This window comes from Oncorhynchus clarkii, chromosome 28 (genome assembly GCF_045791955.1).
Source record: "Oncorhynchus clarkii lewisi isolate Uvic-CL-2024 chromosome 28, UVic_Ocla_1.0, whole genome shotgun sequence".
NCBI lineage: Eukaryota > Metazoa > Chordata > Actinopteri > Salmoniformes > Salmonidae > Oncorhynchus > Oncorhynchus clarkii.
In genome coordinates this window covers 45,356,138-45,376,734 of record NC_092174.1, presented here as the reverse complement: position 1 = coordinate 45,376,734, position 20,597 = coordinate 45,356,138, and the positions used below count along the sequence as shown (strand labels likewise).

The window sequence follows — 20,597 nt, the reverse complement described above, 5'->3', positions numbered from 1 at the left end:
TTCTTGGGTACGACGTTACAAGCTTGGCACACCTGTATTTGGGGAGTTTCTCCCACTCTTCTCTGCAGATCCTCTCAAGCTCTGTCAGGTTGGATGGAGAGCGTCGCAGTACAGCTATTTTCAGGTCTCTCCAGAGATGTTCGATTAGGTTCAGGTACCAGCTCTGGCTGGGTCACTCAAGGACATTCAGAGACTTGTCCCAAAGCCACTCGTGCATTGTCTTTGCTGTGTGCTTAGGGTCGTTGTCCTGTTGGAAGTTGAACCTTCGCCCCTGTCTGAGGTCCTGAGCGCTTTGGAGCAGGTTTTCATCAAGGATCTCTCTGTACTTCGCTCCATTCATCTTTCCCTCGATACTGACTAGTCTCCCAGTCCCTGCCGCTGATAAACATCCCCACAGCATGATGCTGCCACCACCATGCTTCACAGTAGGGATGGTGTCAGGTTTTCTTCCAGACGTGACGCTTGGCATTCAGGCCAAAGAGTTCAATATTGGTTTCATCAGACCAGAGAATCTTGTTTTTCATGGTCTGAGAGTCCTTTAGGTGCCTTTTGACAAACTCCAAGGAGGCTGTCATGTTCCTTTTGCTGAGGGTTGACTTCCGTCTGGCCATTCTACCATAAAGGCCTGATTGGTGGAGTGCTGCAGAAATGGTTGTCCTTCTGGAAGGTTCTCCCATCTCAACAGAAGCACTCTTGAGCTCTGTCAGTGTGACCATTGGGTTCTTGGTCACCTGCCCTTCTCCCCTGATTGCTCAGTTTGGCTGGGTAGCCAGCTCTAGGAAGAGTCTTGGTGGTTCCAAACTTCTTCCATTCTTCCATCAAAATGATGGAGGCCACTGTGTTCTTGGGTACCTTCAATGCTGCAGAAATGTTTTGGTACCCTTCCCCAGATCTGTGCCTCGACACAATCCTGTCTCGGTGCTCTACGGACAATTATTTCGACCTCATGGCTTGGTTTTTGCTCTGACATGCACTGTGGTACCTTATATGGTGCCTTTCCAAATCATGTCCAATCAATTGCATTTACCACAGATGGACTCCAATCAAGTTGTAGAAACATCTCAAAGATTATAAATGTTTTTGCTTTGTCATTATGGGATATTGTGTGTAGATTGATAATGGAAAGAATTGAAAATATTTGATCAATTTTAGAATAAGGCTGTACGGTACGAAAATGTGGTCTGAATATTTTCTGAATGCACTGTATATGTTAGGATCAATGTTAGAGGCTTGAAACAGTGTTGATTGATTAAGGTATACCCTTCATAGACTTAATGTGAGTACAGTACTCTTCGGTTTCTCAGTGGGAACACCCAGGCCGTCTAAATCATTGATTTTCATTATTTTGTTGACGGCAACCTTTAAGTAATAGAGTCTTACGTTCTCTGGATACTATACATGTCATGCTGGGTTCATAGGAGCATGGTCTTCATAAAGGCCTACATAGGACTAACAACCGACTAACAACCGACTAACAGCAGACTAACAACCGACTAACAACAGACTAACAACAGACCAACAACAGACTAACAACAGACTAACAACCGACTAACAACAGACTAAACAACAGACTTAACAACAGACTAAACAACAGACTAACAACCGACTAACAACAGACTAACAACAGACTAAACAACAGACTTAACAACAGACTAAACAACAGACTAACAACCGACTAACAACAGACCAACAACAGACTAAACAACAGACTTAACAACAGACTAAACAACAGACTAACAACAGACTAAACAACAGACTAACAACCGACTAACAACCGACTAACAACAGACCAACAACCGACTAACAACCGACTAACAACAGACTAAACAACAGACTAACAACCGACTAACAACAGACCAACAACCGACTAACAACCGACTAACAACCGACTAACAACCGACTAACAACCGACTAACAACAGACTAACAACCGACTAACAACAGACTAACAACAGACCAACAACCGACTAACAACAGACCAACAACAGACTAACAACAGACCAACAACCGACTAACAACCGACTAACAACCGACTAACAACCGACTAACAACCGACTAACAACAGACTAACAACCGACTAACAACCGACTAACAACAGACCAACAACCGACTAACAACCGACTAACAACAGACCAACAACAGACTAACAACAGACCAACAACCGACTAACAACCGACTAACAACAGACTAAACAACAGACTAACAACAGACTAAACAACAGACTAACAACCGACTAACAACAGACCAACAACCGACTAACAACAGACCAACAACCGACTAACAACCGACTAACAACCGACTAACAACCGACTAACAACAGACTAACAACCGACTAACAACAGACCAACAACCGACTAACAACCGACTAACAACAGACTAAACAACAGACTAACAACAGACTAACAGCAAACTAACAACAGACTAACAACAGACCAACAACAGACTAAACAACAGGCCGACAACAGACTAAACAACAGACTAACAACAGACCGACAACAGACTAAACAACAGACTAACAACAGACCAACAACAGACTAACAGCAGACTAACAACAGACTAACAACAGACCAACAACAGACTAAACAACAGACTAACAACAGACCAACAACAGACTAACAGCAGACTAACAACAGACTAACAACAGACCAACAACAGACTAACAACAGACTAACAACAGACTAAACAACAGACTAACAACAGACTAACAGCAAACTAACAACAGACTAACAACAGACCAACAACAGACTAAACAACAGGCCGACAACAGACTAAACAACAGACTAACAACAGACCAACAACAGACTAACAGCAGACTAACAACAGACCAACAACAGACTAAACAACAGACTAACAACAGACCAACAACAGACTAACAGCAGACTAACAACAGACCAACAACAGACTAACAACAGACTAACAACAGACTAACAACAGACTAACAACAGACTAACAACAGACTAACAACAGACTAAACAACAGACTAACAACAGACCAACAACAGACTAACAGCAGACTAACAACAGACTAACAACAGACCAACAACAGACTAACAACAGACTAACAGCAGACTAACACCAGACCAACAACAGACTAACAACAGACCAACAACCGACTAACAACCGACTAACAACCGACTAACAACCGACTAACAACCGACTAACAACAGACTAACAACCGACTAACAACAGACTAACAACAGACCAACAACCGACTAACAACAGACCAACAACAGACTAACAACAGACCAACAACCGACTAACAACCGACTAACAACCGACTAACAACCGACTAACAACCGACTAACAACAGACTAACAACCGACTAACAACCGACTAACAACAGACCAACAACCGACTAACAACCGACTAACAACAGACCAACAACAGACCAACAACAGACCAACAACCGACTAACAACCGACTAACAACAGACTAACAACAGACCGACAACAGACTAAACAACAGACTAACAACAGACCAACAACAGACTAACAGCAGACTAACAACAGACCAACAACAGACTAAACAACAGACTAACAACAGACCAACAACAGACTAACAGCAGACTAACAACAGACTAACAACAGACCAACAACAGACTAACAACAGACTAACAACAGACTAAACAACAGACTAACAACAGACTAACAGCAAACTAACAACAGACTAACAACAGACCAACAACAGACTAAACAACAGGCCGACAACAGACTAAACAACAGACTAACAACAGACCAACAACAGACTAACAGCAGACTAACAACAGACTAACAACAGACCAACAACAGACTAAACAACAGACTAACAACAGACCAACAACAGACTAACAGCAGACTAACAACAGACTAACAACAGACCAACAACAGACTAACAACAGACTAACAACAGACTAACAACAGACTAACAGCAGACTAACAACAGACTAACAACAGACTAACAATAGACTAACAACAGACTAACAACAGACTAACAACAGACTAACAACAGACTAACAATAGACTAACAACAGACTAACACTAGACTAACAACAGACTAACAACAGACTAACAACAGACTAACAACAGACTAACACTCTACATACAAACCAGTAGTAATGCATTCCGTTTCTCAGGCGGAGAGTCAGGAGACCAACTGAACATTAAGCATTAGCATTCACTTTCATGATCTGTTGACTACAGTATTTTATTAATTGGGGCAGAGTCTACAACAGACTAAACAACAGTATTTTATTAATTGGGGCAGAGTCCACAACAGACTAAACAACAGACTAAACAACAGACCAACAACAGACTAAGCAACAGACCAACAACAGACTAAACAACAGACTAAACAACCGACCAACAACCGACTAAACAACAGACTAACAGCATACTAACAACAGACTAACAACAGACCAACAACCGACCAACAAACAACAGGCTAACAACCGACTAACAACCAACTAGCAACAAACAACAGACTAACAACAGACCAACAACAGTCTAACAACAGACTAACAACAGACCAACAACCGACCAACAAACAACAGGCTAACAACCGACTAAACAACAGACCAACAACAGTCTAACAACAGACTAACAACAGGTCGACAACAGACTAACCACAGACTAAACAACAGACTAACAACAAACTAACAACAGACTAAACAACAGACTAAACAACCGACCAACTACAGACTGAACAACAGACTACCCAACAACAGACTAAACAACAGACTAAACAACAGTCTTTTTTAAATTGGGGCAGAGTCCACAACAGACTAAACAACAGACTAAACAACAGACCAACAACAGACTAAACAACAGACTAAACAACAGACTAAACAACAGACCAACAACAGACTAAACAACCGACCAACTACAGACTGAACAACAGACTAACCACAGGCTAACTACAGACTAACAACAGACTAAACAACCGACCAACTACAGACCGAACAACAGACTAAACAATAGACTAAACAACAGACCAACAGCAGACTAACAGCAGACTAACAGCAGACCAACAACAGACTAAACTACAGACCGAACAGCAGACAAACTACAGACTAACAACAGACTAAACAACAGACTAACAACAGACTAAACAACAGGCCAACTACAGACCGAACAACAGACTAACTACAGACTAACTACAGACTAGCAACAGACTAAACAACAGCCTAAACAACAGACTAAACAACAGACTAAACAACAGCCCAACTACAGAACGAACAACAGACCAACAACAGACAAACAACAGGTCAACAACAGACTAACAACAGACCAACAACAGACTAAACAACTGACTAACAACAGACTAAACAACAGACTAAACAACAGACTAACAGTAGACTAAACAACCGACTAAACAACAGACTAACAACAGACTAAACAACAGCCCAACTACAGACCGAACAACAGACCAACAACAGACAAACAACAGGTCAACAACAGACTAACAACTGACTAACAACAGACTAAACAACAGACTAAACAACAGACTAACAGTAGACTAAACAACAGACCAAGCAACAGACTAACAACAGACTAAACAACAGACCAACAGTAGACTAAACAACCGACTAAACAACAGACTAACTACAGACCGAACAACAACAGACTAACAACAGACTAAACAACAGACTAAACAACATACTAAACAACAGACTAAACAACAGACTAACTACAGCCTTTTTTCTGAATTAGGTTCAGAGTCGACAACATTACTTTCTGCTACTGAACCTGGCTTTATAATAAGAGAGACAAATGATCCAATCCAAGTAAATCACGAGACCATTTTCATGTGAAGTATTATTATCACTGTAGCCCCATTCTGTAATGAGGAAAAAACCAGGCCATTTCAACATCTGACCTTGATTAGTTAGATAGAATTGCACCCAACTCTCCAAAGACCCTCACGAAGCTAATTGTATCATTTCCCTTTTCATCTTTCATCAAATGTTTTTCTACTAGTATACGTATATCATTGTCACGCCATGACCTTAGTATTCTTTGTTTTCTTTATTATTTTGGTTAGGTCAGGGTGTGACAAGGGTGGCATGTTTTTCCCTGTCTAGGGTTTTTGTATGTCTATGGTTGCCTAGATTGGTTCTCAATTAGAGGCAGCCGTTTATCGTTGTCTCTGATTGGGAACCATATTTAGGCAGCCATATTCCTTGAGTATTTTGTGGGTTATTGTCTATGTGTTAGTTGCCTGTGTCTGCACTTATCATATATAGCTTCACTTTAGTTGTTTCGTAAGTTTGTTTGAGTGTTCTTCGTTTCATTACATAAGAAGATGTATTCATCTCACGCTGCGCCTTGGTCTCGTCCATACAACGAACGTGACAATCATTCTATATGATATATTTTATTAGAAGACATAAGCTGTGTTTGAATACCCATACTAACATACTGTATACTACATAGTTAATGAGTATATACTATATACTATTAGTTCGTTTTAGTATACTGTAAACTAACGGTATACTTTCAGTCGAGCCTAGTAGCGCTTCGGCCTGTCTTCCGGAAGTTGATGATGTTGCTATGCAACCTATTGTTAGCTTGTTAGCATAACAAATTACTAGCTAGACATTTTGTGACTACGGGTGTGTTTTTAAATCCCATCTGGAGTGCCAGAGTGCGCTCTGGACGTTAGTAAATTTAGAGCGTTGTCAGATTTGTCCAGTTTGTAAATTCAGATTGTTTCGCTCTTGGAGCGTGTAGAGGGCACACTGGACGATCTGACCCGAGGAGTAAGGTTGATTCGAGCGTTCCGACCTTACAACGGCAGTCAAGCACCCGAGGCTAGTTTGATGTATTATTAACGTTAGGTAGCTAGCTAACATACTGGTACATACTGCAGTAATGACATGCTATGTGGTTCGTAAAGGTTTGCGTAGCTAACAAATTGTCAGCCCAACATAATGTGAGGTAAGGTAACTTATTTGAAAAGCCATTACTTTATTACATTGCTCAACATTTTATTTATTTTTATTTTACATTTGTCTTAACTAGGCCGTCATTGAAAATAAGAATTTGTTCTTAACTGACTTGCCAAGTTAAATAAAGGTAAAATATATAAAAAAATAAATCCCAAATGGCACACTATTTCTCTATATAGTGCACTATTTTTGGTCTTTGGTTAAAAGTAGTGCACTACATAGAAAATAAGGTCCCATAGGCCCCGTGTCAAAAGTAGTGCACTACATAGGGAATAGGGTCCCATAGGCCCCTCGTCAAAAGTAGTGCACTACATAGTGAATAGGGTAGCCATTTGGAACGCGACCGTATGAGTATTACTCAGAGAAACCCGACCACCCAGCCACTAAGCGGCGTATTGATCCGTTCACATTTCTACATTTAAATGCACGTTTTCATTGATCAACTTCTGCTACATTTATATGCAGTGCAGAAACTAGTCCTATGGAAATCCATCTCATTGACATTTATAGGAATTTAGCTACTTGACCCTGCCTGTGGTCACGAGATAATTTGATTGTGATGTGTGTGTGTGTGTTTGAGCATGTTTGTTTGGTCACCAAATAGTTTGCATATAACAATCTGATCTGTGCTCTGTGTGATATATCATTGATTATTTAAGCTTGTAAGCTAGCTGCGAATTAATTGAAGGAGAACCATGGTGGTATTGATTGTAGCTGATGTCATGTAGATTGCTCTGACCGTACCACAGTGACTCAGCACACCCCTGGGATGAACTTAAAGAACATGAGACTCCCAGGCTGGTACCAAACAGAACATAGCTCTCCCTCAACACCTAGAAACACACGTTCACTACCTGAGATACATGATTGATAACAGTACAGTGCATTCGGAAATGATTCAGAGCCCTTGACTTTTCCCACATTGTGTTATGTTTCAGCCTTAGTTCTAAAACAGATTAAATACATGTTCCCCACCTCATCAGTATAACATGTTTTATACATTTGCAAAAAAAAATCCTTAAAACCTGTTTTGGCTTTGTCATTATGGGGGATTGTGTAACGGTTTTCCGTATGAGAAGGAGAGTCGGACCAAAATGCAGCGTGTCTATTGCAATCCATGTTTAATGAAGAAACAAACTAAACACAAACCCTACCAAAAACAATAAACTTAACGAAAACAGCCTATACTTGTGTAACCTAACAAAGAACAATGACATCAGGACACTAAGGACAATCACCCACCAACACACAGTGAAACCCAGGCTACCTAAATATGGTTCCCAATCAGAGACAATGACTAACACCTGCCTCTGATTGAGAACCATATCAGGCCAGACATAGAAATAGACAAACAAGACATCCAACATAGAATGCCCACCCAGTTCACGTCCTGACCAACACTAAAACAAGGAAAACACACACGAACGATGGTCAGAACGTGACAGATTGTGTGTATGTTGATGAGGGAAACAAATATAATAAGGCTGTAATGTAAAGAAATTAAACATTCTGAATGCACTGTATGTCCAGTAATAGCAGAGGCCTGTCTGTGGTACATAACACTAACTCTGCATATAATAGCCTACTACCCACCAAGTCAAGCAAGTCTGAACAACAAACATGCAATTTTGGTTTATATTCGATTGAGTTGTCAACATACTACTGTTAAAGTTTGGGGTCACTTAGAAATGTCCTTGTTTTCCATATAAATCATACAATGAAATGAGTTGCAAAATGAATAGGAAATATAGTCAAGACGTTGACAAGGTTATAAATAATGTTTTTTTTTATTTAAATAATAATTGTGTCCTTCAAACATTGCTTTCGCCAAAGAATCCTTCATTTGTGGCCACTACAGCCTTGCAGACCTTTGGCATTCTAGTTGTCAATTTGTTGAGGTAATCTGAAGAGATTTCACCCCATGCTTCCTGCAGCACCTCCCACAAGCTGGATTGGCTTGATGGGCACTTCTTACGTACCATACGGTCAAGCTGATCCCACAACAGCTCAATAGGGTTGACTGTGCTGGCCACTCCATTATAGACAGAATACCAGCTCTTACCGAAATAGTGGCTGTTTAACAGTCTGATGGCCTTGAGATAGAAGCTGTTTTTCAGTCTCTCGGTCCCAGCTTTAATGCACCTGTACTGACCTCGCCTTCTGGATGATAGTGGGGTGAACAGGCAGTGGCTCGGGTGGTTGTTGTCCTTGATGATCTTTATGGCCTTCCTGTGACATCGGGTGGTGTAGGTGTCCTGGAGGGCAGGTAGTTTGCCCCCGGTGATGCGTTGTGCAGACCTCACTACCCTCTGGAGAGCCTTACGGTTGTGGGCCGAGCAGTTGCCGTACCAGGCAACGTATACAGCCTGACAAGATGCTCTCGATTGTGCATCTGTAGAAGTTTGTGAGTGCTTTTGGTGACAAGCCGAATTTCTTCAGCCTCCTGACGTTGAAGAGGCGCTGCTGCGCCTTCTTCACAATGCTGTCTGTGTGGGTGGACCAATTCAGTTTGTCTGTGATGTGTACGCCGAGGATTTTAAAACTTACTACCCTCTCCACTACTGTTCCATCGATGTGGATAGGGGGGTGTTCCCTCTGCTGTTTCCTGAAGTCCACAATCATCTCCTTAGTTTTGTTGACGTTGAGTGTGAGGTTATTTTCCTGACACCACACTCCGAGGGCCCTCACCTCCTCCCTGTAGGCCGTCTCGTCGTTGTTGGTAATCAAGCCTACCACTGTTGTGTCGTCCACAAACTTGATGACTGAGTTGGAGGCGTGCGTGGCCACGCATTAGTGGGTGAACAGGGAGTACAGGAGAGGGCTCAGAACGCACCCTTGTGGGGTGTTGAGGATCAGCGGGGTGGAGATGTTGTTACCTACCCTCACCACCTGGGGGCGGCCCGTCAGGAAGTCCAGTACCCAGTTGCACAGGACGGGGTCGAGACCCAGGGTCTCGAGCTTGATGACGAGTTTGGAGGGTACTATGGTGTTAAATGCTGAGCTGTAGTCGATGAACAGTATTCTCACATAGGTATTCCTCTTGTCCAGATGGGTTAGGGCAGTGTGCAGTGTGGTTGAGATTGCATCGTCTGTGGACCTATTTGGGCGGTAAGCAAATTGGAGTGGGTCTAGGGTGTCAGGTAGGGTGGAACTAAGCAAGTCAGTTAAGAACAGATTCTTATTTAGAATTTACAATGATGGCCTAGAAACAGTGGGTTAACTGCCTTGTTCAGTGGCAGAACAACAGATCAGGGATTCAATCCAGCAACCTTTTGGTTACTGGCCCAATGCTCGAACCACTAGGCTACCTGCTGAGGCTTTGGCTGGCCAACACTCTTACGGAAAGAGACAAAAGAGTCTCCCGACCCCTCCTGTAACAGCCTCAATTATTTATGCTGCATTAGTTTATGTGTCGGGGGGCTAGGTTCCGTCTGTTATATCTGGAGTACTTCTCCTGTTTTATCCGGTGTCCTGTGTGAATTTAAGTATGCTGTCTCTAATTCTCTCTCTCTTTTTCTCTCTTTCTTTCTTTCTTTCTTTCTCTCTCTCGGAGGACCTGAGCCCTAGGACCATACCTCAGGACTACCTGGCCTGATGACTCCTTGCTGTCCCCAGTCCACCTGGCCATGCTGCTGCTCCAGTTTCAACTGTTCTGCCTGCAGCTATGGAACCCTGACCAGTTCACCGGACGTGCCACCTGTCCCAGAACCTGCTGTTTTCAACTCTCTAGAGACAGCAGGAGCGGTAGAGATAGTCTTAATGATCGGCTATGAAAATCCAACTGACATTTACTCCTGAGGTGCTGACCTGTTGCACCCTCTACAACCAATGTGATTATTATTATTTGACCCTGCTGGTCATCCATGAACATTTGAACATCTTGGCCATGTTCTGTTATAATCTCCACCCGGCACAGCCAGAAGAGGACTGGCCACCCCACATAGCCTGGTTCCTCTCTAGGTTTCTAATCTCCACCAGGCACAACCAGAAGAGGACTGGCCACCCCTCAGAGCCTGGTTCCTCTCTACCTGGCACAGCCAGAAGAGGACCGGCCACCCGTCATAGCCTGGTTCCTCTCTAGGTTTCTTCCTAGGTTCCGGCCTTTCTAGAGAGTTTTTCCTAGCCACCGTGCTTCTACACCTGCATTGCTTGCTGTTTGGTGTTTTAGGCTGGGTTTCTGTACAGCACTTTGTGACATCAGCTGATGTAAGAAAGGCTTTATAAATATATTTGATTGAAATGTGATTTAATACATGGAAGATAAAAAAAAAGGCCATATGGAGACATTTGTTTCCATCCCTCTCTCTCTCTCTCTCTCTCTCTCTCTCTCTCTCTCTCTCTCTCTCTCTTGAATTTCTTGTTCCCTCTCTCGCTCTGTCTCTCTGTCTCTCACTCTCTCCTTTATTATCTCATTCCCTCTATCTCTATCTCTTCCATTCTCTTATTCCCTCTCTCTCCTCCATTCTCTCATTCTCTCTCTCTCTCTCTCTCCTCCATTCTCTCATTCCCTCTATATCTCACACTCTCTCCTCCATTCTCTCATTATCTCTCAGTTTCTCTCTCTGCTCCATTCTCTCATTATCTCTCAGTTTCTCTCTCTCCTCCAATCTCTCATTCCCTCTCTCTCTCACTCTCTCCTCCATTCAGTCAATCCCTCTCAGTTTCTCTCTCTCTCCTCCATTTACTCGTTCCAGTTCTGTCTCTCTAGGGATGGAAGGGATGGAAGCAGAGAGAGAGAGAGAGAGAGAGAGAGAGAGAGAGAGAGAGAGAGTGAGAGAGATTGAGAGAGAGAGAGAGGGGGAGTGTTTTATAGCCATTGTCTGGTGCTATGAGAAGGAATGTTGTTGTTTGTTCCTACCACCCTGAGAAAAATATACTGTCTCTGTGCTATATTGAAAGATATTGTGTGTCGCTGTGCTATATTGAAAGATATAATGTCTCTGTGCTATATTGATATCTGGAGGTGTCAGGAAAAGAACAAGGAGGATAGTTTGATGTATTTTATGCAGACAGAGGGGTGTGTGTGTGTGTGTGCTAATGTGTGTGTGTTGCGGTTTGTGTGTGTGCTAATGTGTGTGTGTGTGTGTGTGTGTGCTAATGTGTGTGTGTGGGTGTGTGTGTGTGTGTTGTGGTGTGTGTGTGTGTGTTGTGGTGTGTGTGTGTGTGTGGGTGTGTGTGGGTGTGTGTGTTGTGGTGTGTGTGTGTGTGTGTGTGTGTGTGTGAGGGAGACTTACTGCACTGGTGGCCCTGCAGCACCACGTCTTTGATGGCCAGCAGGCCGCGATGGCCGGAGGTCACCACTTCAAACACCATCTGAGGAGAGAGGTGACACATCGATAATAACACTGATAAATGTGCACACGTCGTCCAAATGTCACTCATCCTCCACAGTCCTCCCCTCCACCTCCCCAGTCCCTCCCTCACTCCCCTCCAACTCCCCAGTTCTCCACTCCCTTCCACCTCCCAAGTCCTCCCCTCACCTCGCCCAGCCCTCCCCTCCACCTGCCCTGTCCTCCCCTCCAACTTTCCAGTCCTCCCCTCCCTTCAACCTCCCCAGTCTTCCACCCAACATTCCCAGACCTTCCCTCCCCTCCACACCCCAGTCCTCCCCTCCCCTCCACCTCCCCAGTCCTCCCCTCCACTCCACCTCCCCAGTCATTCCCTTCCCCCCACCTCCCCAGTCCTGTTAGAATACTAAGAGTTACTACAGAATGTTAGAATACTAAGAGTTACTACAGAATGTTAGAATACTAAGGGTTCCTACAGAATGTTAGAATACTAAGGGTTCCTACAGAATGATAGAATACTAAGAGTTCCTACAGAATGTTAGAATACTAAGGGTTCCTACAGAATGATAGAATACTAAGAGTTACTACAGAATGATAGAATACTAAGAGTTACTACAGAATGATAGAATACTAAGGGTTCCTACAGAATGATAGAATACTAAGAGTTACTACAGAATGATAGAATACTAAGGGTTCCTACAGAATGATAGAATACTAAGAGTTCCTACAGAATGATAGAATACTAAGGGTTCCTACAGAATGTTAGAATACTAAGGGTTCCTACAGAATGTTAGAATACTAAGAGTTCCTACAGAATGATAGAATACTAAGGGTTCCTACAGAATGTTAGAATACTAAGGGTTCCTACAGAATGTTAGAATACTAAGAGTTCATACAGAATGTTAGAATACTAAGAGTTAATTTTTCCTTTATTTAACTAGGCAAGTCAGTTAAGAACAAATTCTTATTTTCAATGACGGCCTAGGAACAGTGGGTTAACTGCCTGTTCAGGGGCAGAACGACAGATTTGTACCTTGTCAGCTTGGGGGTTTGAACTTGCAACCTTCCGGTTCCTAGTCCAACGCTCTAACCACTAGGCTACCCTGCCGCCCCTTAATACAGAATGATAGAATACTAAGAGTTACTACAGAATGTTAGAATACTAAGAGTTACTACAGAATGTTAGAATACTAAGAGTTAATACAGAATGATAGAATACTAAGAGTTAATACAGAATGTTAGAATACTAAGAGTTACTACAGAATGTTAGAATACTAAGAGTTACTACAGAATGTTAGAATACTAAGAGTTACTACAGAATGATAGAATACTAAGGGTTCCTACAGAATGTTAGAATACTAAGAGTTCATACAGAATGTTAGAATACTAAGAGTTAATACAGAATGATAGAATACTAAGAGTTACTACAGAATGTTAGAATACTAAGGGTTCCTACAGAATGTTAGAATACTAAGGGTTCCTACAGAATGTTAGAATACTAAGAGTTACTACAGAATGATAGAATACTAAGAGTTACTACAGAATGTTAGAATACTAAGAGTTACTACAGAATGTTAGAATACTAAGGGTTCCTACAGAATGTTAGAATACTAAGGGTTCCTACAGAATGTTAGAATACTAAGGGTTCCTACAGAATGTTAGAAAACTAAGAGTTAATACAGAATGTTAGAATACTAAGAGTTAATACAAAATGTTAGAATACTAAGAGTTAATACAGAATGATAGAATACTAAGAGTTACTACAGAATGTTAGAATACTAAGGGTTCCTACAGAATGTTAGAATACTAAGAGTTACTACAGAATGATAGAATACTAAGGGTTCCTACAGAATGTTAGAATACTAAGGGTTCCTACAGAATGTTAGAATACTAAGAGTTAATACAGAATGATAGAATACTAAGGGTTCCTACAGAATGATAGAATACTAAGAGTTACTACAGAATGTTAGAATACTAAGGGTTACTACAGAATGTTAGAATACTAAGGGTTCCTACAGAATGTTAGAATACTAAGGGTTCCTACAGAATGATAGAATACTAAGAGTTCCTACAGAATGATAGAATACTAAGGGTTCCTACAGAATGTTAGAATACTAAGGGTTCCTACAGAATGTTAGAATACTAAGAGTTACTACAGAATGATAGAATACTAAGGGTTCCTACAGAATGATAGAATACTAAGAGTTACTACAGAATGATAGAATACTAAGAGTTCATACAGAATGTTAGAATACTAAGAGTTAATACAGAATGATAGAATACTAAGAGTTACTACAGAATGTTAGAATACTAAGAGTTACTACAGAATGTTAGAATACTAAGAGTTAATACAGAATGATAGAATACTAAGAGTTACTACAGAATGTTAGAATACTAAGAGTTAATACAGAATGATAGAATACTAAGAGTTACTACAGAATGTTAGAATACTAAGAGTTAATACAGAATGATAGAATACTAAGAGTTACTACAGAATGTTAGAATACTAAGAGTTACTACAGAATGTTAGAATACTAAGAGTTAATACAGAATGTTAGAATACTAAGGGTTCCTACAGAATGTTAGAATACTAAGAGTTACTACAGAATGTTAGAATACTATGAGTTAATACAGAATGATAGAATACTAAGAGTTAATACAGAATGTTAGAATACTAAGAGTTACTACAGAATGTTAGAATACTAAGGGTTCCTACAGAATGTTAGAATACTAAGAGTTAATACAGAATGATAGAATACTAAGGGTTCCTACAGAATGATAGAATACTAAGAGTTACTACAGAATGTTAGAATACTAAGGGTTCCTACAGAATGATAGAATATTAAGAGTTACTACAGAATGTTAGAATACTAAGGGTTCCTACAGAATGATAGAATACTAAGAGTTAATACAGAATGTTAGAATACTAAGAGTTAATACAGAATGATAGAATACTAAGGGTTCCTACAGAATGATAGAATACTAAGAGTTACTACAGAATGTTAGAATACTAAGAGTTACTACAGAATGTTAGAATACTAAGGGTTCCTACAGAATGATAGAATACTAAGAGTTACTACAGAATGATAGAATACTAAGGGTTCCTACAGAATGTTAGAATACTAAGGGTTACTCACAGTAATGTAAGCAGAATTCTGTGAATGTTAGAATTAGACCATGGTCAAATCTTTATGTCAAACACTTTCAAAGACTTTAATAACTGGTGAAGACTACTTGATCTCCAAGCTAAACGAAACGTACATCAAATACTTTTTGAAATATTTCAATTATTTGAAAGTGTTTGACATCATGTATTTGACCCAGGTCTGAGTGAAGAGACGATAAGCGAGATAGGACACGACAGACTAGGGCGGGTCCCCTTTAGAACGTTTGAGTTATGTCCCATGGTTTATATGAATAGAACAGAATTTCATAGCTATAGTGAGCAGTCGGCACTGGGGTTAAAAAGGGAAATGGAATGCCAGTCCTACCCAAAAAACTGGGTGCGGACCAGAGAGTAGTAACACACCCAGAGGCATGCCTAGCCTACACATGTCCCATAGTGATGACCTCATTCTCTAAATACTGTAACAGCCTTACTACCTCCTCTATAGTTCTGGATTGAACATAGTGATGACATCATTCCTTTTACAGTAGTGAGATGTGACAGAAAGAGTTGTGTTATGTCCTACCATGCCAGCCTTAGACTAGCGTATTTTATATCAACAGTAAGGTAGTAGCACATTTAGACAAAGACAGACAGAACCAAGCAGATACCATTCAGACACCAGTCTAAACGTCAACAGTGAAGAGCCAACTCCGGGGTGCTGGCCTTCTAGAAAGAGTTGTAAAGGAAAAAGCCATATCTCAGACTGGCCAATAAGAAGAAAAGGGTTCCTACAGAACTCTGCCTAGAAGGCCAGCATCCTGGAGTCTCCTCTTCACTGTTGACGTTGAGACTGGACAGAGGAACTCTGCCTAGAAGGCCAGCATCCTGGAGTCTCCTCTTCACTGTTGACGTTGACACTGGACAGAGGAACTCTGCCTAGAAGGACAGCATCCTGGAGTCACTTCTTCACTGTTGACGTTGAGACTGGACAGAGGAACTCTGCCTAGAAGGCCAGCATCCCGGAGTCACTTCTTCACTGTTGACGTTGACACTGGACAGAGGAACTCTGCCTAGAAGGACAGCATCCTGGAGTCACTTCTTCACTGTTGACGTTGACACTGGACAGAGGAACTCTGCCTAGAAGGACAGCATCCTGGAGTCACTTCTTCACTGTTGACGTTGACACTGGACAGAGGAACTCTGCCTAGAAGGACAGCATCCTGGAGTCACTTCTTCACTGTTGACGTTGACACTGGACAGAGGAACTCTGCCTAGAGGGACAGCATCCCGGAGTCACTTCTTCACTGTTGACGTTGAGACTGGACAGAGGAACTCTGCCTAGAAGGACAGCATCCTGGAGTCACCTCTTCACTGTTGACGTTGAGACTGGACAGAGGAACTCTGCCTAGAGGGCCAGCATCCTGGAGTCGCCTCTTCACTGTTGACGTTGAGACTGGACAGAGGAACTCTGCCTAGAGGGCCAGCATCCTGGAGTCGCCTCTTCACTGTTGACGTTGACACTGGACAGAGGAACTCTGCCTAGAAGGACAGCATCCCGGAGTCACTTCTTCACTGTTGACGTTGACACTGGACAGAGGAACTCTGCCTAGAAGGACAGCATCCCGGAGTCACTTCTTCACTGTTGACGTTGACACTGGACAGAGGAACTCTGCCTAGAAGGACAGCATCCTGGAGTCACTTCTTCACTGTTGACGTTGAGACTGGACAGAGGAACTCTGCCTAGAAGGACAGCATCCTGGAGTCACTTCTTCACTGTTGACGTTGACACTGGACAGAGGAACTCTGCCTAGAGGGACAGCATCCTGGAGTCACTTCTTCACTGTTGACGTTGACACTGGACAGAGGAACTCTGCCTAGAAGGACAGCATCCTGGAGTCGCCTCTTCACCGTTGACGTTGAGACTGGACAGAGGAGCTCTGCCTAGAAGGACAGCATCCCGGAGTCACTTCTTCACTGTTGACGTTGAGACTGGACAGAGGAACTCTGCCTAGAAGGACAGCATCCTGGAGTCACTTCTTCACTGTTGACGTTGACACTGGACAGAGGAACTCTGCCTAGAAGGCCAGCATCCTGGAGTCACTTCTTCACTGTTGACGTTGACACTGGACAGAGGAACTCTGCCTAGAAGGACAGCATCCCGGAGTCACTTCTTCACTGTTGACGTTGACACTGGACAGAGGAACTCTGCCTAGAAGGACAGCATCCTGGAGTCACTTCTTCACTGTTGACGTTGACACTGGACAGAGGAACTCTGCCTAGAAGGCCAGCATCCCGGAGTCACTTCTTCACTGTTGACGTTGACACTGGACAGAGGAACTCTGCCTAGAAGGCCAGCATCCCCGAGTCGCCTCTTCACCGTTGACATTGAGACTGGACAGAGGAACTCTGCCTAGAAGGACAGCATCCTGGAGTCACTTCTTCACTGTTGACGTTGACACTGGACAGAGGAACTCTGCCTAGAAGGACAGCATCCTGGAGTCACTTCTTCACTGTTGACGTTGACACTGGACAGAGGAACTCTGCCTAGAAGGCCAGCATCCCGGAGTCACTTCTTCACTGTTGACGTTGACACTGGACAGAGGAACTCTGCCTAGAAGGCCAGCATCCCGGAGTCACTTCTTCACTGTTGACGTTGAGACTGGACAGAGGAACTCTGCCTAGAAGGCCAGCATCCCGGAGTCACTTCTTCACTGTTGACGTTGAGACTGGACAGAGGAACTCTGCCTAGAAGGCCAGCATCCCGGAGTCACTTCTTCACTGTTGACGTTGAGACTGGACAGAGGAACTCTGCCTAGAAGGCCAGCATCCCGGAGTCACTTCTTCACTGTTGACGTTGAGACTGGACAGAGGAACTCTGCCTAGAAGGACAGCATCCCGGAGTCACTTCTTCACTGTTGACGTTGAGACTGGACAGAGGAACTCTGCCTAGAAGGCCAGCATCCCGGAGTCACTTCTTCACTGTTGACGTTGAGACTGGACAGAGGAACTCTGCCTAGAAGGCCAGCATCCCGGAGTCACTTCTTCACTGTTGACGTTGAGACTGGACAGAGGAACTCTGCCTAGAAGGCCAGCATCCCGGAGTCACTTCTTCACTGTTGACGTTGAGACTGGACAGAGGAACTCTGCCTAGAAGGACAGCATCCCGGAGTCACTTCTTCACTGTTGACGTTGAGACTGGACAGAGGAACTCTGCCTAGAAGGCCAGCATCCCGGAGTCGCCTCTTCACCGTTGACGTTGAGACTGGTGTTTTGCAGGTATTATTTAATGAAGCTGCCAGTTGATGACTTGTGAGGCGTCTGTTTCTCAAACTGACACTCTAATGTACTTGTCCTCTTGCTCAGTTGTGCACCAGGGCCTCCCAGTCCTCTTTCTATTCTGGTTAGGGCCACTTTGTGCTGTTCTATGAAGGGAGTAATACACAGCCTTGAACGAGATCCTCAGTTTCTTGGCAATTTCTCTAGCCTCATTTCTCAGAACAAGAATAGACTAACGAGTTTCAGAAGAAAGGTCTTTGAGATGTTTCTACAACTTGATTGGAGTTCACCAATGGTAAATTAAATTTACCAGGACCTCAGACTGGGGCGAAGGTTCACCTTTCAACAGGACAATGACCCTAAGCACACAGCCAAGACAATGCAGGAGTGGCTTCGGGACAAGTTTCTGAATGTTGTTGAGTGGCCCAACTGGAGCCCGGAGTTGAACCCGATCTAAAATTTCTGGAGTGATCGGAAAATAGCTGTGCAGCAATACTCCCCATCCAATCTGACAGAGCTTGAGAGGATCGGCAGAGAAAAATGGAAGAAACTCCCCAAATAAAGGTGTGCCAAGTTTAGTGTCATACCCAAGAAGACTCATGGCTGTAATCACTGCCAAAGGTGCTTCAACAAAGTACTGAGTAAAGGGTCTGAATAATTATGCGAATGTCATATTTCTGTGTTTTATTTTGAATAATTTAGCAAACATTTCTAAAAACTTGTTTTTGCTGTGTCACTGTGGGATATTGTTTGTAGATTGATTGGGAGGGGGGTTTAATTTAATACATTTGAGAATAAGGCTGTAACGTAACAAAATGCAGAACAAGTCAAGGGCTCCGAACACTTTCCAAAGTCACTGTATATATTTTTTTAACTGGATATTTTCCCACCAAAGAATTTTATGAATATTGCTAGCAAAAACAGAATAAATAAATGTTAATTACATACCTAAAGTAGAAAAGAGGCAAATATATGACTTTTAATGTTGTCAACTTTATTTCTCTACTACTAATTTATTTCTCTACTACAAATTACGAATTGGCAAGTTATTCTGGCTGCAAAATCAAACTCCAGTTTACAGTCTAGCTCATAGCTTAATACTCCCCAGTTTACAGTCTAGCTCATAGCTGAATACTCCCCAGTTTACTGTCTAGCTCATAGCTGAATACTCCCCAGTTTACAGTCTAGCTCATAGCTGAATGCTCCCCAGTTTACATTCTAGCTCATAGCTGAATACTCCCCAGTTTACAGTCTAGCTCATAGCCAAATACTCCCCAGTTTACAGTCTAGCTCATAGCTGAATACTCCCCAGTTTACAGTCTAGCTCATAGCTGAATACTCCTCAGTTTACAGTCTAGCTCATAGCTGAATACTCCTCAGTTTACAGACTAGCTCATAGCTGAATACTCCCCAGTTTACAGTCTAGCTCATAGCTGAATACTCCCCAGTTTACTGTCTAGCTCATAGCTGAATACTCCCCAGTTTACAGTCTAGCTCATAGCCAAATTCTCCCCAGTTTACTGTCTAGCTTGCTCATAGCCAAATACTCCACAGTTTACAGTCTAGCTCATAGCCAATCACTCCCCCAGTTGACAGTCTAGCTCATAGCCAAATACTCACCAGTTTACAGTCTAGCTCAAAACCAAATACTTCCCAGTTTACAGTCTAGCTCAAAGCTAAATACTCCCCAGTTTACAGTCTAGCTCATAGCTGAATACTCCTCAGTTTACAGTCTAGCTCATAGCCAAATTCTCCCCAGTTTACTGTCTAGCTTGCTCATAGCCAAATACTCCACAGTTTACAGACTAGCTCATAGCCAAATACTCCCCAGTTTACTGTCTAGCTCATAGCCAAATTCTCCCCAGTTTACTGTCTAGCTTGCTCATAGCCAAATACTCCCTCGTTGACAGTCAGGCGCATAGCCAATCACTCCCCAGTTTACTGTCTAGCTTGCTCATACCCAATAACTCCCCAGTTTACAATCTAGCTCATACCCAATAA

At 42.6% G+C, this 20,597-nt stretch overlaps 1 protein-coding gene across 1 annotated transcript in view; it reads right to left on the bottom strand.

Moving 5' to 3' along the window:
- The window catches only part of LOC139386493 (receptor-type tyrosine-protein phosphatase mu-like), a 474,202-nt gene that overhangs the window by 311,735 nt on the left and 141,870 nt on the right, over positions 1 to 20,597 (bottom strand). Inside the window, exon 4 of the mRNA XM_071132061.1 lies at positions 12,158 to 12,236. Coding sequence (XP_070988162.1) covers positions 12,158 to 12,236 — 79 coding nt within the window. The remainder of the gene's footprint in view (positions 1 to 12,157; positions 12,237 to 20,597) is intronic.